At 42.8% G+C, this 27,525-nt stretch overlaps 1 protein-coding gene across 2 annotated transcripts; it reads left to right on the top strand.

Annotated features, from left to right (window-relative positions):
• Positions 1–167: 167 nt before the first annotated feature.
• apbb1 (amyloid beta (A4) precursor protein-binding, family B, member 1 (Fe65)) lies at positions 168–11,439 on the top strand. Of its 2 annotated transcripts, XM_035622929.2 has the most exons (15): positions 168–432; positions 1,073–1,731; positions 3,653–3,858; positions 3,943–4,002; positions 4,211–4,290; positions 4,384–4,450; positions 4,954–5,100; positions 6,293–6,420; positions 6,964–6,969; positions 7,136–7,250; positions 7,373–7,457; positions 7,536–7,616; positions 7,754–7,869; positions 8,348–8,524; positions 8,736–11,439. In XM_035622929.2, exons 2-15 carry the CDS (start codon positions 1,095–1,097, stop codon positions 8,889–8,891), a joined length of 2,061 nt encoding a protein of 686 aa, XP_035478822.1. In that variant the 5' UTR covers positions 168–432; positions 1,073–1,094; the 3' UTR covers positions 8,892–11,439. The 2 variants fall into 2 exon arrangements, with proteins under 2 accessions (XP_035478822.1, XP_035478823.1); XM_035622930.2 differs by lacking the exon at positions 6,964–6,969 and having other exon boundaries at positions 170–432.
• Positions 11,440–27,525: the final 16,086 nt, after the last annotated feature.

Here is a 27,525-nt window from a genome sequence, read left to right on the forward strand (position 1 = left end):
ATGCTTCATACATCATTATACATTTTAAAAATCTTCTATGTGAGCCTGTGTGAAGTGGATGGTTGGAAGATGTCTCTCCTCTCCCGGAAGTCTGGCAGTTCCACGCATGTCGACTGAAGTCGTCAGTCGTGAGAAGGTGAACGAGTGTAGCAGCAGATCGAGATGCCCTCCAGCTGTAAACAAGTGGATTGCGTTGTGTTCATTATTTCACCAAGTTGGCCTCCTGCTCTCTGCCTGAGTGGCAGCGGCGGGCTCCGGCCGTGACGTCGATGCGTGACGTCGATGCGTGACGCAGGCTCGCCCTCCATCACCAGCCGAGCCCACTGACAGAACACACCACCTACAGACGAGCACAGCCCTCACGGTTCATGGAAATATGTAGTTAGCTCGCACAGTCGCGCACATTTCGACAACGGCGGTTTTGCGGAGCTGGTGAGTGAACATTTCCTAAGCGTGACTCTGATAAATCACAGTCACCGCACTCGTTTACGATGCGCCCGTTTGGAGCTAGCGTTAGCCTAGCCAAAATGACGACGGTGGTGATGGCGGACGGTGCCCGTTATTTCCAGCTGCGGCGGTGGCATCTGAGAAATATCACTGCGTTTTTAGCTTATAGTCTGCCTGTGGAGATGTATGTTGGTTAACAGCCACCTTATTTAATCTAAAGCGACACGCTGAGCTCGCGTTTGTCTCGACATTTAGCTCAAGACAAAAATGTCGTGATGGCAAATGGAAAGTGAAGCTGCTGAAGTGCGTTTCATATTCGTAGGGAAAAAATCCAAAGGCCAACGTGACTGAGCCAATGGATAACCCGGAATAGACGAATGATAAACAGACTTCAGTCTCCAGGTTGCACTCGTGTCGTTTGCTCTACGGTCAATTTAACTTATATTTTGGCATCTGTTAGTGATTGTTTCTTATTGTTTGTCCCTTCTTATATAATCCATAACCAGCGACGACTGTACACTCTCACAAACCCCGGTGAAAGACCCTCCACCGAATCTCTATTTTGCATGTGCTAGCTTGCATGCTAACAGAATTGCTAATGAATCTCAACCTCTTCCTTCATCAGAGCGGTTTCATGGAAAGCTACCATGGGTGGCCATGACGATGAAGATATGCCATATGCCGTGAATAAACAAAAGCAAGACGATGAGCTAAAGAACAAGCTGAACGACAGCAGCCACTGGTGCGAGCCGGAGTCCACCGGCAATAATGCCAAATGGGTGAAGGAAGGCCGGAACCAGCTGCGGAAAGTAGCCGAGAACCACCAGGACCAGGACCACAACTGCAATATAAGCCAGAATGGTAACAAGGAAGATTTCCCTCATCAGAACACCACTCAGGAAGAACAACATGGAAATGAGGAGCAGACAAAGTCCCCAAAAGTAACCATGACACCTGGTCTCAGTCAGGAGGAGTCCAAGAACATCCTTAATGAGCCGCTCCTCATCGACACTCTGGAGTCCACCGAAGAGAAGGAGAGAGGAGAGGATGGCAAAGAGAAGGGCAACAAGTTGGAGGAAGACGAGGAGACATCAGGCGACACCAGAGGAGAGAAAGTGGCAGAAGAACAGAGTAACGTGGAGTCTCAGAGAGAGGGCGGTGTTGTGGGAAGAAATGCCTGCCTCCTCTTCTCCAACATGAACGGGACACCAAGTGACGAAGAGTCCAGCTGGCCTGCGCTGTCTCAGGATAACACGGCTGACAGCTCTCCGAATGGCAACCGAGGTAAACACTACACAGGGCTGATGTTCAGGCCTCACATTAATGGTGCAGTACAAAATTGCATGTGACTGTAAAAGCAGTTGGGTGGCACAGCTTGCACAGCCATCTCCTCCATATCTTACAGATGGAGAAGGAGTGCTTTCTAAATAACAACATCAAAAGACAGGAATCACATATTGACCACTGAGCAGATAAATTCCAGATTGGATTAAAAGGCAGCAGTTAGCTTCCAAGTCCCCCTGTTATGCATAAGAAGAAGAACTCAATGTGAAGCACCTATATGTGGAGTCTGCTTTATAAACAGATTCTAAGTAAGAATATAGTAAGTGTATTATAACACATTTGCTGATAGGGATACGCATCACAATCAGCTGATGAAATACACTTCTTGATCTGATCTGATACCTAAAGATACAATTACTATTAGAACCTATTACTAATGCGATATGATACGATTCACCCCTGTTGCCATGCAGTCTAATTCCACATGGTTTGATTCAACACAATTCAACATATGATGCAATGCAAGAATATGATGATATGCAATACGGTGTGATACAGATGCTTGGATTTTATCCCTTTGGTTCTTCCTATAGGTGCTAATGATAGTTAGGTTTCTCTGCCCGGGAGCGGGTGGCGGTGGTAATTGCTTGCCAAGATCCTCGGCCTTCATTGTGTTTACAATACATGTGATTATAATATGCCCTCTGAGCAACGCCTTATCTTTAGGGCAGACTGGACGCTACAGTGACTCGAAATCAGAAAGTGAAAAAAATGGCAGGGCAGGCTAGCTAGTTAGCATGCTAGTTTCACTAGAAGTGAAGGAGAGATCAAGCTACAAACAAAACGAGTCAACAATGGTGCGCACCTTTAAGCAGACCGGAAATCATGAATTCGCTAACATTTAGCCACTTTTCAAGTCAACAACCATAAATAGATAAACAAATCCTATACATTAACCATGCATGCACATATCTTCAGTGTATTTTAAACAATTTAAGGCAGACAGTGTAAATGTAAATATCACTAACACCTCAGGAAAACCTACACTTTGCTGTGATTGTCCAACAAAGCTTTTGTGCAATTATCTACAGTGGTTGAGACACACTAAAGATATTCCTTTATTCGTCCTACAACGGGGAAATTAAATACAATGTGATTTGGGAGAGAAAAGACCAAAAGCTGCAGAAAGGGTTGATTGCCATTTAACTGAAATGTTTGTGTCAGTAAAATGTAGTGGTGGTTCTAGTCTATTAATTAAGCCATCAAGATTAACCACAGCATGTGGACATGTTGCAATTTCTGAACAGGATTGATTATTGTGATTGCCCACTGAACATGTGCACGCATTCATGCACACCAGAGTGACAAGAGAGGGTTATGCTGAGTTCTGCCTGCCTGTAGAGTATGGTTAATACTTTATGGACATTTCGACACCCGTGCCCAGTAATAATCTAGAAAGGTGGACCGTCACCGTGTAGGCCTGTTTGTCTGTTTTATTCTGTCTTATTCCGTTCACAGCTGCACTGCAGGTGTGTGATGACGTGTGAATCCTTGTGTTCAATATTTTATGCTGCCATTTGCACAAGGAAAAAAATAAACCCCTTGTTATAGAAATGCTGTATTGCTATTTTCAATGCATCACAGACAAATATAAACAGAACATTTTAATCTTGGCTCTCAACGTTTAATGTTAACAAGAGTCACCTACTGGTGAGGATAGAAATTCAAAACGAACACTACGAATTGGGGACAATTTCCTTGCCATTTTGTGTAGTGTTGACTTGGTGTGTCAGGTGAAACATGTCGGTTGATGATACCATTGCACCACTTTTGTCACCTGTTGCTTGAACAAGCAAGCGTTTTAACCACACATTAAACACTTTCCCTTTCCTGTGCATTTCCTTTGCTCCCTGCCTTTCAGAGTCCTTTTGGGATTCCAGTGCCTTTGAGACGGACACAGATCTACCTTCAGGTTGGATGAGAGTGCGAGATACATCAGGCACATACTACTGGCACATCCCTACAGGCACCACCCAGTGGGAGCCTCCATCCCCCCTGGGTAAAGTTGGTGACTCCATGATGTCGTCCACTATGTCGCTGGAGACCACTCCGTGTGAGGAGCCGGAGGTGAGATCTAACACTCCTTTTACTTGGCGAGAGACACGTATATGTGAAGCTCGAGGTAATAATAGCTTTTGGTACATTTTCCAGGAGTCCTGGGCTCAACTTTCCAGCACAGACGAAGGAGCTGGTGAAGGAGAATTGTGGAGGGTACGTTTTGGTAAAAGTTTGATTAACCTCAGAGAAATAACATTCAGTATTGGTACAAATAGTGTTTCTATGTTTCAGCTTTAACAAAAGTAGACATGTCTGTTCTTTGTATTAACTCCGTTGGCCTGTCAAGTTTACATCTTATAGCTGGAATGAGTTGAGCAGAGTTGAACGTTTCACTGATTCTTTTTCTCACCGGTGACTTCAGGAGGAGGGAGAAGTTGCATCTGATCAAAGTCTGAAGGAGTTTGAAGGGGCAACTCTACGCTATGCATCCATCAATCTCAAGTATGCACAGTTAAAGTAGTTTTATTTGTGAGTAGGTGGTTTAGCATATTGCCCTTTTCATATTCTCCTTCTTTTTTTCTTTTGTTGTTATAGCTACAATTGCTCCCAGTCTGAGGAAGATGAGAAGATCGCTCCACTCTCCACAGATATAGAAACTAAGGTAAATCAGTGTGATGTTGAAAGTAATAAGTGTCTCAAAATCATATTTAGTTTAATTTTACTTATGCTGATGAGCTCAACCACAAAACTGACCTCAGATCTGTAGTTGGATTTCAGTGGGTAGCACTGCTCCAGAATGATAAGACTGGCTCAAATGAAAAGTAGGGAAATCTCAATAGAAAGTATAATTTAACTAATTAGCTTGCTCTGATCAGAAGTGTATATAAAAATGCTAGTTTGGTTGCTTTTGACTTTTGGAATGAATATTTTATCTTAGTTGGACATATATAATGCAGGTGGTATTTAGTTTCTGGGGAGACTGAGCAGTATAGCCCAGTTATTCGTTATCCTTTAAGATAAATATTTATTAAGATAATAATAATAGTGTAAACTCAGGGAGCCAACACACCTCAAATGTTGAACTGTTTTTTTATAACTCCATTGTTCTTTACTTTCCCTGTGCTGTCCTGTTTGTACTAATGTCTTGCATATTTGCACCTTCAGTGTTTCGCGGTGCGTTCACTGGGCTGGGTAGAGATGTCTGAGGAGGACATGGCACCTGGCAAGAGTAGTGTTGCTGTCAACAACTGCATCAGGCAGCTCTCCTACCACAAACACAACCTTCATGACACGGCCGGTATCTGGGGAGAGGTGAGGGGATTGTATTGACAAGTCTTGCTCAGTCTGCTTTAATGTCGGTACATTTAAAAGTATATTCACTTAAGGTCACACTTATAATTATAACTCATAAGACTGCCTTCTAGTGTTTTCAAGCTGTTTCCACGGCTAAATTCGAGTTCAAATAATAAAAGTTAAACTGTATGCTGATGCCTGCATAGTAGGGGTGTAACCGTTCACAAAAAATGTAAAAGTAGTTGTAAAAGAAACATCAGTTTTTTTATGGAACTCACTGTATTTTTTTCTCAATTTTCACGTGTCCTCAGAAGAAACATGAGAATGTCCACATTTTCTGTACACAGCACAAATCTGATTGATATGACAATGTCACATGCAGTGGAAAATACCCTCTCACTAGTGACAGGCGTTCCAGGCACAGCCAAGTAACACTGTGTGGTGAGGTAATGTGACGTTACAGTCAGGTAGCTTTGTGTGGCCCTTGACGACCAGCCGTCTGCAGTCAGAGCAACAGCGGGTGCTTCGGACGGTTCTCTCTCTCTGTTTGGGCTTCTGTTTTGTTATAAAAAAGCAGGAATCCGCAGCTATAAATACACCAATCGCCGCGGTTATTTTTTCGTCCCTGTTTGAATCAGTTGAACGGCTGCCTAAACGCTGCAGGGATAGATTGTAACCTGTGTGTTGCTCCGTGTTTCCATCTAGTTCCACCTATTCACACGCTGGGGGGATGTCGGCGTAAATGAGTTGACATGTCTGAAGTAATCCCGCTGATGTAACCTTACGTGTAACAGATGCCACATACCGTTATTTTAAATGCATTACTAGCCATATTGCAGCAAGCTAACTTAGCGTAGCGTGCCTTACTGGAGAGCAATGTTTTGCTGTGGGGAGGGGAGTAGCAGACAGCACGCTGCCTGTCACATAGTGTGGGCTACCTTGTTAAGCACAGTGGCTATGAGAGCATTATTTTTCACACAATCTAAGCCTTATTTATTATATATTTCTAAATGTAATAGGGTTACAACTAGTTGTAAGTTGTGCCGAACTGAAAGCTTCATACCAAACGGTTCAATACAAATAGGTGTATTGTTGCACCCCTACTGCATAGATATCTTCATTTAATAACAGCCCACAGATCACAGACTACTGATGATTGAAATGTTGTTAATTTCAGCTGCTCATATTAAGGATTTGTGTGTTGTGACAGGGTAAGGACATGTTGATGGTCCTGGAGAATGACACCATGAACTTGATCGACCCACTGGGCCAGACTCTGCTTCACGCTCAGTCGATCGGCAGCATCCGTGTTTGGGGTGTAGGCAGAGACAATGGCAGGTCAGTATCCATTATATTCACTATAGGGCCAAAATGAAAATGTAAGATCCACATGGGAAACTTGTTCCATTTATGGTAGTACTTCTTGACCTCTCTCTAACATTTGTTTACAATTAACTGAACTGTCAGATGTTTCTTTTAATTGTTGCATTATGGTAAATTTTTACCTTCAAGTGAAATCAAATTTTATGTTCAGTCAAGGTTTGTGTGATATCCTCCCTGACTTTGTGAGAACAGACAGACTATTGTCATTGTTTTAAATAAAAATGTAATGCTGTTATCTTGCCGAAGCGTTTATACGTTTTTCCCATTTAAGATAATGTACAGCGTCCTGTAGTTATGACTCAGTGGGTGACATTCCTTACCGTGTCTTTCATGGCGAGCATGCGGCACGGTTGTCTACTGTTTTTATTGTACGCTGCCTCCCTCTGCTGGATAGTTATGAGCACTACTGATTTGTCTTTTTTTTTGCCTCTTTCCTGCTTTAACTGTGTTCTAACAATCATGTCTTTTCTTTCATGCTGCATTTTCCATCATGCACAGGGAAAGGTACCCTTCAATGACTTCTGCCTGTTTTGTCAAATAATTTTGTTGTGACATTGTTTGTGTGTGTATATGGTTTATGTGCACATTTTTTGGAAGTGGCTCACACATTTATGATGTATTAATAATTCAATATGTGGATGTGACCTTTTCCATCTGATTTCCCCTGCAGGGATTTTGCTTATGTGGCTCGGGACAACTTGACCCAAGTCCTGAAGTGTCATGTTTTTCGCTGTGACTCACCTGCCAAGAACATTGCCACCAGCTTACATGAGATGTGTTCAAAGGTCAGTCACCACTGGATTTCATTTTGTTTCATTAGGAATTCAATACAGTGTCTTCACTCATAATCTGCCATGGATATTTTTACTTGAACTTCACTTACTTTCGCCCCTTAATTGAACTGTAGATAATGCTGGAGAGAAGGGCAACCAGGCCTGGTGTGAGCAGACTCAACTCTGACCCAGATAAACCTGTGGTCATCCCTATCGAAGGTAAAGCATCTACGCTTTCAGTGTCATCAACATTTGAAGTGTGAACACGGATCACTTAATGCTTCCTCCTTTCCTCAGAGTTTCCTGCTCCAAAAAATGAACTCTTCCAGCGCTTCAATGTTTATTACCTTGGTTGTGAGACTGTGGCCAAGCCAGTTGGTAAGAAAACACTTTTAAATATGTAATGGTTAATGTTGATACTTGAGCTGCTTTGTGTTGCTAATGTTAACAATGTTTTGTGTGTGTGTGTGTGTGTGTGTGTGTGTGTGTGTGTGTGTGTGTGTGTGTGTTCTCAGGTATGGATATAGTCAACGATGTGCTAGAGGCAGCAGCGAATGGAAAAGATAAAAATGATTGGATTCCTGTCTCCGTGAATGTTGCACCAGCCACCCTCACTATACTTTCTCGACAGGTACAGTGTTTCCCACAGGGAGAGAGAGATCCACAGAAACTATACAACAAAGCAACAACTCAAAACGTTATAGTGAGAAGCTTTAAAAATGTTGAGATCATTATGAAAATGTGAAGGGACAAATTAGGCTATGTTGGGCCGCCACAGTCTAGATAATCAGTGGTAAATACTGAGGTAGCGGACCTCAAACTCAACATGACATGGACTGAAGGAGCGTCGCATGATGATTTTTTAGGAGCTAAAATGTTAAAAGTGTAAAATCTTTACTTATCGCTTTCACCATTGACTCTTTATTTTACTTCCTTTCACTCAGCTTTGACTTGCCATCTTTAAACTTCTCCAATTATTCATTTATTTTCTTAAATTTATTGTAGTACACAATTAATTTAACTAAAAATGCTTTGTTACCTAAAATATTGTTAACAGTTCGGTAGAGAACACAGGGGTTGTAAGTCATTTTACTATGTCATTTATCCAGAATGAGGAAGTGCTATCAGAGTGCCGGGTGCGTTTCCTGTCTTTCATGGGAGTTGGGAAGGATGTCCACACCTTCGCTTTCATCATGGCAGAGGGTCCGCAAGATTTTACCTGTCACATGTTTTGGTGCGAGCCCAACGCCGCCAGTCTGAGCGAGGCTGTACAGGCTGCCTGCATGGTGAGATGTAAACAAACACATGAGATGAAAACCCTAAAGACGGAGAGATGATATCTGGACGAAATTTGAGAAATGCATTGTTGTTTGTGTTTTACTTCTGTCAAGACAAAAGCTCTGCTTGGGACAAATGTGAATCACGGTTGTTTACATGCACCCTCCAGTGTTTGGTCTAGCGTCTGTATTTATCTTGTGTGTGGTTTTCTCTTTATAGCTTCGCTACCAGAAATGTTTGGACGCACGTCCGCCCGGCCTTGCCTCCTGCCTGCCCACTCCTCCTGCCGACTCTGTGGCTCGACGTGTCAAGAAAGGGGTGCAGAGTCTGCTGGGCAGCTTTAAGAGCTACAGGTCAGGCTCTCAATCCCCTTGAGTCGGAGCGAAGATGATGCAAGGTCCATTACACACAGGGTCCATCACCTCAGCCCCCTCTCACTCTAGCATCTCCGTCTTCTGTCATCCATTCGCTTTAAGGCCGTTTCACTCGTCTAGTCAGTAGTCTAGTATGTGAAGTAGTTTCTGGGGGGAAAATGTGTGACGGAAAAAGAATGCATTTATTTCTCTTCTTGGCTTTTAGTTTATACAATGATCTTAAACACTCATCTCCAAATAGATGAATCCCCGGTATCATTTCCTTTCTTTTCTGGGATTCTTTCTGTGAGTTTTAACTATTTTTGTGTTTTAACAGAAACAACGCTATGAATGTTGGATATGGATGTAATATATTTTACATCAGCTAGAATTTGCTTGTAAAAGAGGTTGCTAGATTCTCTCACAGAATTTGTTCCCGTCACCTCCTCAGTGCAATTATGATCTCTTACACTCCTCATTTTTCTACTGTCTAAAGAAGGCACTGTAATGCAGTCGCTGTCAGATGGTGTAGAGTTTTTCCCATACTGGTTTTCTGAAACAACACTGCACCTTAGGCCGTGATAAAAGCGCTGCAGGCGTCTCAGTTGTGTGCCATGTAGGTAAATGTCCATCACCCTCCAAAACAATGTATTTTAGTCTTCCAAAGAGCTGTATGGTCATCTGTCACATAGTGAGCAACCACTGATTTGAGTGTAGTGTGTTCCTCATACATTTCTGCATGAACGTTTGCAAGTTCAGTGCTAGTGTGCAATAATCAGATGTTCCTGTATGGTGTGGTGATGCGGTGGCTGCCGTGTGATTACTTGTTCACTTTTAATGAGCGTCTGAATCGATCGAGTGTGAGGCTAATGGAACAGCAGAGCCATCTTGAAAATCATGATCTCGTGATAGAAATAATAGTAATAAGAAATACAAACTCCGGGTTCTCACTCAGCTTTTTACCACCGACAAACTTCTCAACTAGTACTGTAGAAACTCACCACGAGCTGCATGTTTCGATAGCTTAGAGTTCTTGCTGCTCGCTGCAGTTTAGTGAATCAGACCCATCAATGTATCCTGTAAATCCTTTCTGTGTTTTCCGTACCGTGAAGAGGAGGCAGGCGTCGATGTGTTGTTTCGTGTTACATAGGCATGTCACTCGAGTCAGTGTCAGTGTTTATCATAAGCTAGCAGTAGAACGTTAGACTCCCTGTCACTTCCGTCAGACTGAAAAGATGAGAGCAGGTTAACGTCTGTATTCACAGTTTGTGTATATGATAAACCTAGAGATAATTTCTCACATTTTAATTTTTGCTCCTCAGCCACACGTTGTTGTGTGTTGGCGCCCGGCCGCTCCACTTAATCTGTTGTCTTTTGTTTCCAGACACTACAATGTAAACAGTTGAGATGATTTTCACATTGGCTTGTTAGATTTACTTTTTTATAAAGAACACATTTATCTCCATGTCTGTCAGTGATCAATACTGTATGTACAATAGTAATAGTCATATTAAAGATGCAGTCAGTAAGATTTTTTTCGGAAATATTGACCACCGCAGGGCTTTTGTTTGGCCATGTGTCTGAAACCTTTGTAGCTAGATATTAATCATCCTGAGGCTAACTGCCTCCGCTACATAGAAATAAAAATAAGTCTACAAATTAAAAACCTTTTTATGAATTAAAAATAGATTTTAGAAGAAATTAATCCCCAAATTAAATTACAACAAAATGCAGAAAAGGAATGGAAAGACATGGGCAAGAAATACAATTTTGTATTTAAAATGAATAAATAACATAATCTATGAAACAATAACTTAACATGAAATTAACAATATATCATGCTCAAGTGAGTCGTTTTTATTGTATTTGTTAGACTCACCTGCTGTCAGCATCCTATAGTTTACAACTGGATAGATGACGATAGTTTTTGTTTGTTTGTTTTTTACATTTTCTAGAACCTTTTTTTCCACTTGTCTTTGATTATTTTTTTGATTTTGCAACGAGCTGATATCAGAAGTGTCCTCAAAAGTTTAACTAAAAATTACACTGGGTTTCGTACTTTTGAAATATACAGTATATCCACACGTGTGTCCATGTATATCCATGTTTCAGAAGTATAGATCGGAAATGACTTATTGTGTGGTGAGACAGAGATTTCCAAATATAAAGCTGCCACGGAGTCTGTTCTGTTGTCCGACCTCGTCACCTAGTTGTTGAAGCGAAGCAGAGCTTTGTGATGACTGGTCGTCATCTTCAGTCCTTCTTCTGATGTTTTGAACATTTATATGTTACCAAACACAAACTCTTAGCAACTGCTTCTTTACGTGTGTCAGATATAACACTAATGAAAACTACATTGACTCCTCTACTACTGCCCTGTCACTCATGTGTCACTTGGGATTATTGTGCTTTTCCTCCTTCAAAGTTTGCGGTGTCCAGTCAGTGGCGACACTAAGGCCAGATGAGTTCAAGAACATTAGCAGATTAATTTATTTCTGTTTGTGTAAATTAGGTGTATAAAAATGTATGTATATAAAAGTCACTGCACAATAAATGTGGACATATCATAACTGTTTCTCTTGTGGTCTTCTAATATCTCAGCAGGGTTTTTTTTTTGTCTTCAGGTTGTTCAGGTGAAGCCAAGTGGCTCTGTAGAGATTGGTTTCCAAAGGGCAGGTTGGAAAATGTCTCCTCTGGTTTCTGGTTGTCGCCATTTTTTATCATCGGCTTTATCTGTCATTCCCAGCTTTTCCATTAAAATGTAAAAGAAGCCACACACACAACCTGTCTGGCTCTTTTGCATATGCATTAAACTAGCTGACACCAGGTTTACCATATGTATTGACAGACCAGCCACACAATGCGTGAACAAAAAAAATGGCAAAACCTTTCCCCCTCCCCCAAAGTCATCTGTTCACTTTATATCTGCGCTGTTGGCCCCACCTGGTGAGTTCAAAGGATGGGCAGGGCTGGTTATTGTTACCCTAAGAGATGGCTCTGGAGATGAAAGGTGCACATCAAGTGGAACCCGCCACAGACTGGTAATAATGGGCTCCACCACCTCCACATGAATATTAGGAATGTCATGCCAGCGGGAAACCCGAACAGTCGGACAGATCAAGACTCTGTCTTTCCTTTTGAAGAAGTAGACAGGGACCCCGGTGCTTGGTGGCGGTTTGGCTTCTGTTTGTGAAGATTAAACATATCAAAGTCCACAGGCATAGTGTGACCTGTGGCATTGTGTGTGTAAAACACATAACAGGTGTATTTTTGATAAAAATATTTCTTCTTCTCCTCCAGTGATCTACAAATAACTGCTCAGGTTTATGCCGCAGGAGTCAACCTGGATGGCGCGTGAGTGTTCACCTGTTTATCTTTTGATGAAAAGCGCATATTAAAGTGCATCTTTACACCAGTGACACAAAGCTAAAACTAATGCAGTCCGATTCAACATCCGTGCAAAAAGAAAAACAGTGTCGTCGCAGGACTATGTTAAATTTTTGCACTCCATATCTGCCGGGTGTCAATCACAATTTACATAGGTCGGCCCATGAAGAAACTAATCACATCTATAATTATTACTATAGACTAATTATGCATTCGGCATTTGTTTAATGGGGATTTATTTTGAGTGATGAATGTGTAGTCTTGTGGAACATTGCTTTCCTTCTCAGAGCGGAGGAGAGGACTCTGGGTCTCCTCCGCGTGGCCTCTCCAATATAATCACCAATCTCAAGGCAAGACAAAGGGAGCCGGCGCAAGCTCCGTCTCCAGCCTCATATGAAGGTTTGAGGAAGATGATGGAAATCGCTGTAGGGCACAGCTTTTACTGGCGGATTCATATTGCAAAAATACACGTCTTCGTACAGGGATTCTCATATCTTCCGCCGCCTTTATTTCAACAGCGCTTACCCACTATGATTTCTGCTGCTCTTTTTTTCCCCTCTCTTTCTCTTTTGTTTTGTTTTGTTTGGTCCACTCCTGGGTTCTGCTCAGATCTTTGCTTCTTGGTAATCAGGGCGGACACCGCAGCGTGCCGAGCTTTGGTCAGGGCCACGGCGAATCAAACGCAGCCACAGGAGATGTGTGAAGGCACAGAGTTGGATCAACTACAAAGGAAAAACTGGAGGAGAGAGTTAAACTTTATATGCTTCCACTTCAGGGAGAATCGTAAGAAACAATTCTTGCTTCCACAGTATTAAAAAAAATACATTATATTGTGAGATACATTAAAAAAAAAGGACAGTGAATGGCAGCAGATAGAGAATGAAAGACAGACAATACAGATGCGAGACACAAATGTTGGTACAGTTTCTATTAATGCTCGGAGCCATTCATTTGGGGATTAAGCAGTCTAATCTGAAAATGTTCAGTAATTCATTCTCACCCAAATAACATAGTGATTGCTTTGCCAGTGGGAGCAGCCAGCAGCCCACTGGTGTCGGGATAATCATTTCGCCAGTGGTCCTCCAGCGATTCCAGCAGCTCAGCGGCGGTTCAGTAACAGTTCAGCACACAGAGCAATCTAACACGAGGCACTTCTTTTACTGACTCGGCTGCACTGCAGCATATAGCATGTGATGATGCATGACAATGTCAATCTGGAGCATAACCTCAACCAACGTGTGCCCCCCCCCCAAAAAAAAACCACATCTTGTGTTTCAAGACTGGTTCATTTCAAATTCCATGCACAGGAAGTGCTTCATATTAATGTTTTACAGTGGAGAAAGAAATATTTATCGTATCTTTTCCGTGAAACCCGTGCCAGCACAGTGTAGATATAGTCAATTGCAAGAAAGTGATGCATTAATATGGAAATATCCCTTTTAATTCTGTAGCCGGTTATTACAGAGTTAGTTTCCATTATTCTTTATATTATTGGGTTGTTGAATCCCAAACAATGAATAATTTGATCATATGTTTGTTTCAATTTTTTATATCTTAATCTTTAAAGAAACTGTCATACACCACTTAAGAGGATTTAAAACTAAACATATGAAGTGTTTGAGGTGAAGTATATTACCCCAAATGGAAATAAATATAAAGTTATTGTTCTTATGTCGTTTATATTATATCATGCCAGTGCCCCTGGGCCTCGGACCGCCACGGGGCCTCCAAGCCTCAGACCACGTGTGATGCTTGGTCTCAGATCGCAGTCCTTTTGTTCAAGACAAATATACTTTTCTTGCACACCGTGGTCCTCTCAATAATTCTTCTCAAATTAAAATATGTCAAATTCTATTATAGAGCAGTAGCTGTGAGGAATCTTAAATGGCGTGCTGGAAATGAATGGTCTTTATATTTTTAGCACTACCGTGTCACTGGACTCTGAAACCATTAGACTTGAGATGACAGACAGCAACTAATTCACATTCACCCTTTGTGATGATTGGGGTTCATCAGGCAGCAATGTTCACTGAGTGGAGTTGGTGGAAAATGACATGTCTCATTATACGTGAGGATCAAGGCTGAAGTGATGCAGAGGCTGCTGCAGACACAATGTCTAGGGGCCGGTAATGAACCGTTTCGTGTAAATCTTTTAAGCTTTAAATCGATAGTTTGACATTTTAGGGGAAATGCAATTCTTGCTGAAAGAAAGATGAGAAGATTGATTCTCTCCTACCTGTCAAATATGTTGCTACATATCGGCTCTGGCTCTGGCTCTGTCGAGGTGTTTAAGAACGCACGACACCAAATCTCATTAAATAACACGTAATACCTTGTTTATTGAGAATAGAACAATAACAAAGTCCTCCAAGTATAGAGGTATTTTCTGAATCAGTGGCAGGAGATCTGCCACAAATAAATAAAAGCTACAGTTGAATCGGTGCATTGTTGCAGGCGTGGGTGGGTGCACAGTGGACGAACTCTCATTCACATCCGCCCGCCACTCCTTCGTCTGGTTCCTCCAAAACACAACTAGATGGCACTGGTCAAAATGGCTACCATAGGTAAGCTGCAGCCAGGCTAATGTGTTCCCCTGTTGCCAGGCTCAGAAAGCCGTCTGTTGACTTCATACAGAACAAACAGGTTTCAATCTTCTCTTCTACCTTTCAGCAATAAAGTGAATAGGCATATTTCCCAAGATCATGCAGATATCAGACAGTTTTCTTCCAGGCGTAATCATTTACAGTGAGATTAGTTTACTTGCAGACAAGTCTAGCTAAGAATACAACAACTTCCTGCCTGGTACCTTGCAAGTCTCTCCGCAGACCCCCACCATACTGACGGCCCAGACCCTCCCAAGGCCTGCTGCAGAAAATTGCATCATTACTTTGCAAATTTGTTCAAGCAATCAACTCGATCTCACTTGGGGAACCAATCTGACAACAGGAATGATTAGAATCCTGGGTGGCTCGCCGCTTGTCACTTGGGACCGAGATGAGAGCGGAATCACAATGAAGCCTGAAATTGAGCGTTATTGTTACTTCCCTGTGTTCCTGTCCTCCTCTCTCCATCCACCCCTTTCTCCTCATGCACACGTCTGTCGCCTCTATTCCACTCTTTGGGGATGTGCTAACAAGGTGTGACTGTTAGCGGCAAAGTCAAAGGGCAATTGTCTCGAATGGGCGACCAGAAATAGCTTGTGTGCCGTCTCTTATTACAAAGCAGGCCTGCCATCACTGGAGTGTTAAACCCCCCCTCTGATTTGGAAGATGAAATATGCACAGTTTGAGTGGTAATGCAATGAAGGATTAGAGTTAATGGCCTTAAATGTGGTAATGGTGGACAGGAGGAGGTTTAAAATAGGAATAAATACTTCATCGTATAACATTTGTATGAGGAGAGAGAGGTAGCCTCGTTGAGTTCCCTTTAGGTTTGGACAAAATATGTTAAAATGACCCCAGAAATGAAGGCGGAATGCAGAGGGCAGAGGCAGGCGGCTCCCCACACGCTTTATATTTATCAGTTTCTCCTCACATGTTGCCTTCGAGAGGAGGGTTAGGGGGGTGAAATGACCTGACGGCGGCTGAGGGGAGGAGAAGCAGGCTGTTGATTCTCATTTCACCGTTCCCATCCCCGACCAGGATTGTCTGAGACATAGATAAATACTGCCAGCACTGCAATTCATAAGCTGTGCAGCAGACACAATTTCACCCATTATACCTGACTGACTCAAAAGTCCAACTCGCCTCAGTCCCCTGCATACAGAGCTTTCTGATTTCAGCTGCTTCAGGTTTGGTAAGGCCAGTTGTATGAGACATTAGCCTCCCAGTCATCTGCTGTCACACCAATAAAATAGAGATGAATGAAATTGGGTTTTTTTTGTTATTTGGGTGTCGAGATCATAGCGTGTTCCATTATCTGACATTTCTGAAATATGTCACCATGGACAAGGCATGGACATGGATTAGGACATGATGAGCTCTAACCTCTCTGGGATATATATATCACACTACAAAGAGATTAAGAAAGTAACCCTACCGTCATCCTTTTGGCATGAATTACTGGTTGTACATCGTCATATTAGTGTCCTCTGTGGACAAGGATGTGTAGCAGTACTAGAAACCACAGTTTTATTTTTGCTCAAATGACACAGTAAAGTGAAAAATAACATTTTCTTTCATTTACTATCTTTTTGGTAATTTTTTTTACACTTTAAACCGTCAGATTGCTGTTATTTAGAAACAGGGTTTGACATCTCAAGCACCAAAAGCGGCAAACAGTATCTTTATCGAGCTCGAGGCTATTTTGTGTCCGGTAGTTTTAAATACCTCCAGCTTTCCTCCCCATTCCCATTCAAAGTCAAATTACTCCTTCAAGGCCAGCCAGTAATATGGGTTAATTGTTCTGGATGGCTGGATCACTTCCAAGCAGTTCATCCAATTTCCATTTAAATTGAGCTATCGGAGCGTGACACGGCCGCCGCTTGGCTCGGCTCTGTCGCAGACAGGGCGACACCGGTGCACCGTGGGCAAACCTGTTTACAGGTCACACTGGAGACCCTCAAGTGACTAGCAGCGAATGAAATACAAGCACAAAGCTTGCTGTTTTCTCTCAACAGGGCTGTAAGAGGGAGCAGAGAAAAAGCCTTGTGTCGTCAAACCAGTCAAGTGCATATACGCTGCTGCATAGTCGGACTTCTGTTGGCTGACCACGAGACTCTGAACAACACAGGACGACATGGTGCTCATGATTTCTGTCCTGATTTTCTTCTTGCCTTTTTAGCTCTCCCATTTCGGAAATTCAAAATATTGGTATCACCCAACCGGCAAAAAAATTAGTTGAGAAGATATTGAAAAGACGTCTTTTCCATATGTCAAAAAAACTATTAGTATTTTAGGGCTAAATGAAGTCTATGAGGGACCGACCAGATTTACAAAAACAACGTCCTGATGACGTCGGGAGTTTAGTGGGCAGCGTGGCAAGTTTTTGTTTTTGTCACAACATTTGTCAAACAACTGGACAGGTTCACCATCAACAGCGTTCTCCACTGTTCTTAATTTTAGCTGTAGAATTAGGGATTCTGTGTCAATCTCTCTGATTATTTCCTCCCGCTGCTACTTTTTTTTGTTGTTGAATAAAATCAAGGCACTGCACGTCATTTCAACAACGTGAATGAATCACCTTTATTATGATCATGCTAATGATTTCTAACATTTGAAACGTTTTCTTTTAATGTGTGGGGAAGGAGTCATCAAATACACCACAGGACTCTTTGTTGCTCCGCTGTATTTCCTTATGAACTCAAAGTCAAGACGGCCCCCTGCTGATTGCACATTTCTGTGAGAGGAAGTGATGTCTGAAAAGACAAATTCACTCTGTCAAGTGTCAGTCTAGCCCTCGACTTTCACTCTGAATCCAGGATTTTGGTTTTGTTTAAATCACCATACTTACAGTTGGTGCGAAGGGCAAACCCAAAATGTTTTGTGATGAACAGCAGAGGTGGAAAATGCAAGATTCAAATGGATGTAATCTGTAGTTAAACAACAAAAGAAAGAGGACAACCATGGGCGTTGCAAAACGGTAGACAAAGCAGGCAATTGCCTGGAGCCCCTGAGCTGAGAGGGCCCCCCCCAGAGAACGGCTGATTACATTAGTCCACAGCAACAACAATTTTGCGCGAACCCCCTTAAAGTCTATGATTGGCTTCCTACAGAAGACTGAGAACGGCACAATGGTCGGAAACGCTCGGACGGGGCCCCATGCCACAGCTTTCTGCCAAAAGATTTGTAATTTTAGAGGGTTTGGTTGAAGTGGTGGTGAGGTTTGCGCTTGAACTTTACTGCATCACTACTGTTCGTGTGTATGCATCGTATGCACCTTTTTCATCATTGTCATGATAAAAGAATCGTTTGAAAATTGGAATGATGTGGTTTGCCATCATGTGTTTCTTGGGGCTGGGGTGAGGGGGTGTGGATTGGGGGTTTGATTCCATGTATCAACCCCCCCGGTCCCTCTTGCCTGGGGCCCCCTAAAGTCCCTTAAACACACCCAAGGATCACCCTAATCCTTTTGGAGAGCTAACTCCAATCATGAGAAGCAGAGGAACTGGGACTTAATGAAATCGTTCCTCAGCTGTTACAACTGGATAAAACCCTCCTCTAACCACGAGGATGAAGAAAGTTCAGTGTCAGTTAAAACAATTTTAGATCTCTTTTAATTAGCATCTTTTTCTCTTTCCAAAGACAGATGTTGGGCAGGAGTCCTTAAAAATTCCAGATAAAGCGCAGTGAGTTATTTAACAAGCTATGGGTTATTCAATGATTTCAGAAGTATATACGCTTGCCTCTGTCTCTTTCAAACCATTTCATTTGAGAAAAAACTGGTTCAAGGTTCGACTGAGAAAAGTTTTGGAAAGTTATAGCAGTGCCTCCCTCCACTGGTCCCCATAGCTTCGCGACTTCAAGGTGAAGGTAATGCATAAGCGGCACACACTGTGGCTACATTGAGCCCGGCCCCCTGCTCCAGTCTGCCTCCACACATCACGGAGGCAGACCCTGTGCTCCGTGGATCAGCTTGGATGGCTCGCATCAGTCACACTCCCGCACAGCGCAACTTCTCACAAAATCCACACCATTCTGAATCATCGATTCGTTCCCTTCAAGAAATGGGCCCCATGTCGCACGTATTGTTTCTAGATTGAAAAGGAGTTGGCCAACATTTGCTGTAAATCATAAACTCCCATTAGCCAGAGGGATGCATTCAGCCACCATCTCTCTCTCTCTCTCTCTCTCTCTCTCTCTCTCTCTCGGGTCAAACCATTGTCTTGGTTCCATCTCAAGGATATTTTCTGCAACGGTAGCAGGCCCTCCATCACTGTCGCATCCATCAGAGGGAGGACTCGTGAACACAATGATGTAAGGTACAACATTAAAACGTTTAATCCAAGTGGAGGGGCGCCGTGACCCCACGTGCTCGCCCCTCTCACTCAGGTCTGGATGAGAAAATAGAGGTCAGATAACACCCAGGCACATATTATTCTACGGCACTAAATGACACCGGGAGTTAGGGAGGGAGAGTCACATCCACGGGCTCATATTTGACATATTTCACTGTTTTATGTTTTCTCTTTAATCGAGTTAAAGGGTCAGTTCACCCAAGCCAAATGAAAACATAGTCCGTCTCTTATCTTTGGTGGAATCGAGCTGCACAGTTTCATTTGCTGGGACTTTAAGATCTCTGTCTGTGTGTCGCCCCGGAAACATTTTTTGGTTGGTGACAACATTCTCATATAAATCAAAAATACACCAGGCTTGATCAGAGATATAATGATAACTTACTGAACTTGTACCTGGTACAGATTAAATAAACCATATAGAGTCAGATAATTAATCAGCTGCTTTGTGCTGAGCTGAGCTAACCGGCTGTTGACTCTACCGAGTGGTGCGCAGTGTCAGGTTCATTATCATGCGCAATATTACTTCCAATTTCTTCAATTTAGGTTCAGCTTTTTTTAATTTGATTCTTTCACTATTTTTAAGGAGGGCTGCAGCCAATCCCAGCCAACATTGGGTGAGAGGCGGCGTACACCCTGGACAGGTCGCCAACATATCGCAGGGCCAACATATAGAGACAAACACCTATGGTCTAACCCCATTCCGCATGACGTGGACTGAGGGAGGAAGCCAGAGAACCCGGAGAGAACCTACGCATACACAGGGAGAACATGCAGACTCCCCACATAAAGGCCCTCTTTTACTTCTTACACTTGATATCGCTTATTTTTGTATACTTTATTGCTTTTATTATTGGTACTGTAATCATGGAGCAAAATCAGGCACAAGAACTTCCCTCTCTGGGATCCAAAAAAGGGTTATCTTCTGTTATCTTTTCGTCTAATGCTCCCTATAAAGTAAAAAAAAAAAGCACCACTAAATGTTGAATTATTCCTTTAAAATCGAAAACATCTGCATGGTCCGATATCATTACCAGTAGGTGGGGAAAAAAGACTGTCTCGTAAAGAACTGCACAAAAGTTCAGACAAGTATTTGTGAAGTAGAGAAAGTCATTTCAGTTTCATCCGTCTACATATTGTGTTAGAATACGTCAGCCTGTGAAAGGCTGATTCTGAGCCAGACCCAGGTCTACCACAGCAGCAGTTCCCCTTGAGCTGCCCTTGACTTGAACGCACTGAGCCCGAGGCGGTGGGCTGAGGGCTGCCCCCCCCCTCCGGGCTCCCCTCCCCCAAGGACACTCTGCAGGTTGCCTGCCTGTCTGCCTGCAAAAAAAAAAGAAAAAAAGACAAAAAGAAAGAAAATGCGTGTCCAGATACTTCTATTGTTCTGAGCGTTGATCTTCACACAGGTTGCTAAAACAAAGCCCTCTTATTAATATTTATAGTCCCTCTGATGGGACGGGATCAATGGAGAGAGGAGAAAGAGAAGAGAGAGCGCGGCTGAATAATCATCATCCATCTACCTCCAGCCCTCTCTCTCCTCTCTCCATCTCTCTGAAGTGGGAGTGATGTTTCAGAGAGGAATTCAGTGTGTGAGCGGGAGATGGAAATGTGATGCGATCGGAGCGAGGAATGGCTACATCCGAGTTCACACATGAGTGTATTTTTGCTTCTGTGGCGAGGTGGCTGCCACCTTGACAGGGACGTTATTTTTCACGATAGTTTTCCTTTACATTTCTAGCTGAATAAAACTATCAACGACACACTGCACTGTATCCCTGTTTGCCTTCGTAAATGCAAGTGTAGTGTGTCCTTCTGCCCTGACATCTGTTTTAAAACCTAGGCGTATGTCAGCTCGTCCTGTTGACTTTCATATGCCAGAATTTCATCTCTTTTCCCCGCTGAAGATGTGCGAGCGGGCGAGCGGTTAAGAGTGGATTTGCAGCAGACCTCTGGTGTCTTCATTGGCAGGCCCAGCATGGTGGATCTCCAGGAAAAAAGTCTGACAGCCCAGGACAGTCTGCTCTGCGTCTTCAGTAGGCGGGCACGCTGCCCAGTGCTCAGTAAGCGAATTAGGTGGGCAGTGTGCCCAACGCTGCCCCTCTTGACTGACAGTGGCCAGACCGGGCGGGCTTGAACTGCACAAGGAGAAAGTTATTAATCAGATGTATTCGCTTCTTCCAGCTTTTCCTGCACAGGAGGATGCGGAGGAGGAGGAGGAGGAGGAGGAGGGAAAGACCTGGCTTGGTGATGAATGCTCTCACTTCTACACATTTCAGAAGTACAGTTTATCCATGAGGAATGGAGCAGCTTGTACATGGGCTGAGGGGAAATTGCCTTTTTCCTTTGACCCGCAGCCAGGGGTGCCACGGCTGCCCTCGGAGGTGATGAATACGGTGCAAATTAGAGGAAGAGGCCTTTCAATCTCAAGTGGCTTTTTTTCCATTCTTACCGCTCCAAATTGTTTTCTGTCTTTTGCTCTACAGCCGCATCCCTGCTTCTCTCATTTTTCCTTAATCTTTCTTTCCTTTTTTTCTCCCATTTATACATTCCCCCCCCGCCCCCACCTCCGGACCCCTTCATGCTGCACTACAGCAGACTTCTGTGGCTGTGCGGATTTGACAGGTTGAGCTCTCGGAGGTCGAGAGGGCAAGGGCAGCATTTGCAGATTGTGGGACAGAAAGCTGAGACAGCACGGCCTTCAGTGAGAACACAGTGCGCAGCAGGAATCCTGAGGCCATGCGGAGTCACAACCTTGAGCCGTGAGCGGAGAGAAAAAAAAAATCAACACGGATCCATTGCGCCTGGACACGGTGCCCTGCGAGCCCAGTGGCCTGTGTGTACTCATTGGCATATGGTGTTTTGCTCAAAATGGATTAGACAGTGCTCCTCATGATTTATTGTGGAAGCCCAGGATATTGCAGAGCACCAAATTAATGTTTTTATCATGTCTGCCCTTTAATGATATTCATTAGTGCTGCATTTCAAATGCAACAAAAGGTTTGTTCCAACGCTAAACATCAACATTTTCATTACTAATAACTGTTTGTAACATTATAGCTGATATGTGTGTGTCTGTGTGTATGTGTGTGTGTGTGTGTGTGTGTGTGTGTGTCTGTGGTTCATTTGATTACATGAGATCCATAACACATGCATCATTCACCAGCAGCAAGAGGGGCTGCAGGATAAAATGAGATGAGTGTGGTTCCTACAAATGCTTCAAACAACACCACCAACCCCCAAAACTATGCAAAGTATCCAACACAAAGCCAGTGGGACATGGATCTTTGAATCACACGTGAGTGGAATAACAACAGTGGACAGTCTAACAGAAGACTGATGCACTGCTTTAAAAATACATGATTCCAACTGGACTTAATCTTTATTTGGAACCAGTCTGACTGGATTGGCATTAATACCAACCAGATATAAACAGATTTTATTATTTATATATGTTTTTTCTTTCATTCTTTAAATTTTTATTTTATTTCAACCACTTGAATGATTTTTAAGAACTACTTGAACTGTCCTTATGGATTATGTGCATATATTCACAGTCATTATTTAATATGCAAAATTTTGCAAAAGCCCCATTAAGCCACATTCAAAAATGTAACCGTTTCGATCCCCCACAGAGGCTTGGCAGATATAACTTTACACACCTATGTAAAGTTTAAATTTGACGAAAAATAAAAAGAGTGAGAGACATCCAGCATTTTCTGTGCAGCCATAAACCTGACAATTAAATTTGAATTACAAAGTGAAGTGTGATGTATTCTATGCTGGAATATGCATGTTGCATACTGTACAGGATACTGTGTGTGATGCTGTCAAACTATTGAATTATTGTTGTTTCATCTAACTCTGAATATTTTGAGATACAGTAATGTCATAAGAGCAAAAGCTTTGCCAACCTAAAATGCTTGTGTCTAGAAAAGCACAATTATAGTACAACCAATATTTGTTAAATTTAAAATAAAAAACGAACGGTAGCAGTTCAACTGTCATCTCCCACTTTATTGCTCCCATGTGAAAAATAAGAGAAAAGAAAAAGACTGGAAGATAAGATACATAAAACATAAGGAAGAAAATATATAACAACATAAAACTTACAATAAAACATTTTTATTCAGGAACATCTAGTAAAATATTTTTCTGCATTCAGTCAGTCTGAAATCATTTTTTAACTGGATAGTCGCCAGATCCCAGGGGTTGATGTCACGGAAGAGTGGTTTGTCGTTGATTGGACTGTTTTTCCTACCCTTCCTAGGAAGAGAGGGGAGGAGGAGAGGGGAGGAGGGTCTCTCTCTCCCATCTGGGCAGTTTGCATGAGCTCTTTGTGTCATTTACAATAAAGAGAATGTAAGATTTTTTGGGACATTGGCTCCTTTTTTTGCATTTTAACCAGTAGACAACTGGACGAAGGTTATATTTTCCTACTTCCAGCAAAGCTGAAACAACATTCATGTATATTGTTCTTTGTTACAATGAGCATATGGGTCATTAGAAATTGAACAGGTACGCTGGATCTTCCAACATGATGTTTTACCAGATGGATTTGAAGGAGCTGAAATGTTCATTTCTGGCTCGTGGCTCAGACAATCATGGGAGGATTCACATGAGGTTTTTTTGGATCACGTCACAAGCTTTCAATAGTTTTTCTCTGTTGTTTCTACATTTACATGAGTCTGCCCCGATGCAACCTAAGGTGTGTCGCTTTAAATGTTTTATTATCTCCTTTCCTTTCATAAAGGATGGCCCTATGCTATCCTTTGCATTTGAGATCATTTATACCTCCCTCACCTCCACAGGTGTTGTCAAGAAACGCGAAAACAAGTGTGAATGTCCCTCACCGGCCACCGTACCGTGCAATTAGCCAGCAGGTGCAGGCAGGTGTGCACAGCGTGCGGCTCACCTGCGCGCTGTTTCTCTCTCTTGTGGTGGCAGTCTGCAAACAACACAGGGTTGTTTTTGTTTTTTCAGCTGGTTATAAACACAAACCGGACTTAGCTTGAAGGATCAGCGCTTGGAAGACCCCCCCCCCCCCACCACCACCGACCAGCACCCGAGTGTGGAGCAGCTTGTGCTCCCACTACCAGGAGGCCTGAGGAGAGAGCTCTCATGCGGGTTGTCCTTCGGAGGTAAGTGGGTCTTTGTAATCCTCACAGGAGACATGTCTTTACAGCACTTTGGGGGAGTTTGACAGCCAGGAAGTCGTCTTGCCACTTGGAAGGTGTGGCAGGGTGGAGAGGGACAGTGAACTTCTCTGCTCTCTCAGTGAGGAACCTCTCCTGCCCCAGGTGTCCCACCTCACCCTGAACAGCAGCTGCCTGCCTCCAGGGGCCTCAACAATCCTCTCACTTTAAAAGAAGTAGATGGAGAAACCCATCTTTAAAAAAAATCTGTCCCAGCTTTTTGCTCTGACAAAATCTCAGTGTGATTATGAGAAAGACTGGATGTGATCACTATTTGTTGTTTCTGGAGGCAAACAGCTGCTGAGCGAGGGCCGGCCAGGGCCCATCATCAGTCTTGGGCCTGAAGTGAGGGTAAACTAAAGGTAATGATGGAGCCATTGTCTGGTGATTTGTTCTTCCTCAGTCTGTTATTCTCAAAGTTCCCCGGCAGCAGCGGTGAGAACGTCTGTACAGTCGGACTCTCCGCTGTGCAACCTCTAGCCCAGGGAAAGGTCCCTCCATTTTCTGAATTGCATTTGAATAAGTGCAGGGCAAGATTGGATGCTGATGATGATTTATAGTTAACTGGGAGGCCGCTGCTGCTGCAGGTTTCAGAGACTGTGCAAGAATAGCATAACATGTTACTGTAATCTTTGATAAAGGGACAACATGTACTTTAAATATATTTGTACTACTCATGTTTAACCACTGCCATAAAAGCAGTGGTTAAACATATTTGGAAATATGCTTGATTTCTCATTGTCAGAGAAGGTGGTTAGCGCTCACATTTACAAATAGATATATATATATATATAGATATATATATATATATATCTATTTGTCAATATAAGTTAGCAGTTAAGCTTGGCTTTGCATGAGAACTAGAAATGTGACGTTCAGTTGTGCTGACAAACGTACAAATAATACTGCGCTAAGAAGTGTTCCATACATCACCAAAATGAATTTTGTCTCATCAGTTGTTGAGATTTCCGGCTATTCATCTATGTGACTTATGGCCCCTCTTCAGAAGTGGATCCGTTCTACCTCAGCCTTCACCTCGCTGTATATATTAAACCTACTGTGTTGTGCCTTTGGTTTTGCCCGTCTGAGCGTGTAGTGTAGTGACACATCCGCTGGGACAGCAGACATGAGGTTAAAGCAATTCACCGTGGAAGAGGCTGCAGCCTGCTTTGGCACCGGTGAAGAATGGGCAGAGACAAGCATGGGTACCAGATGGCAGTGAATCTGTAATTACAAGTCTCTGGTGCAAAATGAGACAGTGGTGGAATGAATTCTCACTTCAGCTTCAAATATCCTGCTCGCTAAAGTCTTTGTTTACTTGGCAAACTGTTCCGCCGTGAGGCTATTTTCTATTTGAGGCGTACGCTTCTCGCTGTCGGTGTCCGATGAAGAGCTCAAATGATGGGGAAAGGCCATCTGACATTGTCGGACTGCAGCCAGTGTCTTTGTGGAATGGTAAATGCTTGGCTAATCAAAAAACCAGAAAGTTGAGCTGAATTTGAATCAATAGGTTGAGCCTATAATGGCTCCTAAATGGAGAGTGGGGTCTGTGGCTCGCCCCAGAGGAACTCACCTGTGATTTAGTCTCTTTACCTCTGTATGTGACAGGGTGGCATTGGGGCATTGCCCGCCCCGCTCCCATGTGACCCCAAATGCTCCCTCTTCCCCAGGAGGGAGCATAATTGTCTAATTAAAAGGAGCGACAACAGCCCCAGCATACCTCATTAAAGACATCGCTCCATCAGCTCCTGCCTTTTTAAAGGAGCCTCTTCGTCCTGGCAGGAAAGGTCAAACAAAGGAAAGTGTCGGAGACGGCTGCATGTCCCTCTGCCGTTCCTCCTGCACAGACTAAATAAAAAAAATTGCCTACAAAGAAGTATACCTGCTTCAAATATTTTTTTTAATGTCGACAGAGATCTTGATAATTTATTGGATCAGCTTTATGAATTGTATGACCCATAAAGAAGCCAAAACACAACTGATATATATTGCAGCACAGCCAGATAGAGCACCGACAACAGCATAGAGTAACAACACTTTTTAAGATAAATTGCATGCTATGATGATACAGTATTTTATTGCTGGAAATTGTGTTAAGTGGTGTGCTGCTACCCTGCAAATAAAGTGAATGCAGTCATCTTTTTTGTATTAATGAGGCATGCACCATTGAATAATTTCAACTGATAAATGAGCCAGGTTTGAGCTGATTATAAATGAGGCTACTTGAGCAAAAGGTTCCCAAGTGACTTCTCTCCGTCCTCAGAATATAGTGAAATAATTAACTCTGAGACTGCACCATATCGGTGCATTGTAAAATAATCAACAAATGTATTATTTTTTTTTGCATTTTATTTTAGGATTCACCTTATAAGCGTGTCTACTTTAATTGTAGGCTATTTGCTTTATTGCAACATAAAATGTTTTGTCTTAAATTTTGTCTTAAATGTAAATACGTCTTATTCAGTCTGCGTTTCAGTGTGTGAGCATAAAGACACGTGCGTCAGTATAAATATCAGGTGTCCTCGTGGTTGTGGTTACCATTGCGCTCCGGCCAACATCAGGCTGCGTTTCTACACCGTTCTCTGTCCAGCTGATTCTAGATGTAACCTTTCAATGTCCAATTATTTATTAAGTCTACAAACACTCCCTCTCCCTGCTTCCTTTCCTACTGGTTCCCCTCACATACATGTGTCATAAATATTTGAGAGGATGGATGTTGGGGGGTTAAGATATGGCCCATCTGAAATGTCGGTGGCCCCCCCATAGGCCATCTCGCTGTTGACAGAGCAGCAAACCACTTTGTTTGGGACGGGAGACTCTATTATGTGTGTTGTTTAATCTCCTGGCCCGACATGAACATGGCTGCCCAGAATACACTTGCACACAATCAGTTTGTCTGCTGAGGTGTCTCTCCTGCTTGAGAAAATGAAAGAAACCATTTTTTGTTAGTCCTGGATGCTTGGTGGCAACGTAACCTGTCGTAAATATCAAATACTTAGCCTGACATAAAATCTACTCATAATCTGGACTCTGTAGATTATTATTATTTATTTTTTTTGGTCAGGGTCTGAAAGTAACTTGAGTAGTGTTGCTTTGTCTGTGTGTGCCTGTGTGTCTGAAGG

Source organism: Scophthalmus maximus, chromosome 11, assembly GCF_022379125.1.
Source record: "Scophthalmus maximus strain ysfricsl-2021 chromosome 11, ASM2237912v1, whole genome shotgun sequence".
Lineage (NCBI taxonomy): Eukaryota > Metazoa > Chordata > Actinopteri > Pleuronectiformes > Scophthalmidae > Scophthalmus > Scophthalmus maximus.

What these genes read in the sequence shown, in the direction of transcription:
- apbb1 (XM_035622929.2), top strand. Translation starts at nt 1,095, where the DNA reads ATGGGTGGCCATGACGATGAAGATATGCCATATGCCGTGAATAAACAA. An exon ending in CTCTCCGAATGGCAACCGAG is followed by an intron (nt 1,732 to 3,652) that starts GTAAACACTACA and finishes CCTGCCTTTCAG; the next exon opens with AGTCCTTTTGGGATTCCAGT. An exon ending in GACTGTGGCCAAGCCAGTTG is followed by an intron (nt 7,617 to 7,753) that starts GTAAGAAAACAC and finishes GTGTGTTCTCAG; the next exon opens with GTATGGATATAGTCAACGAT.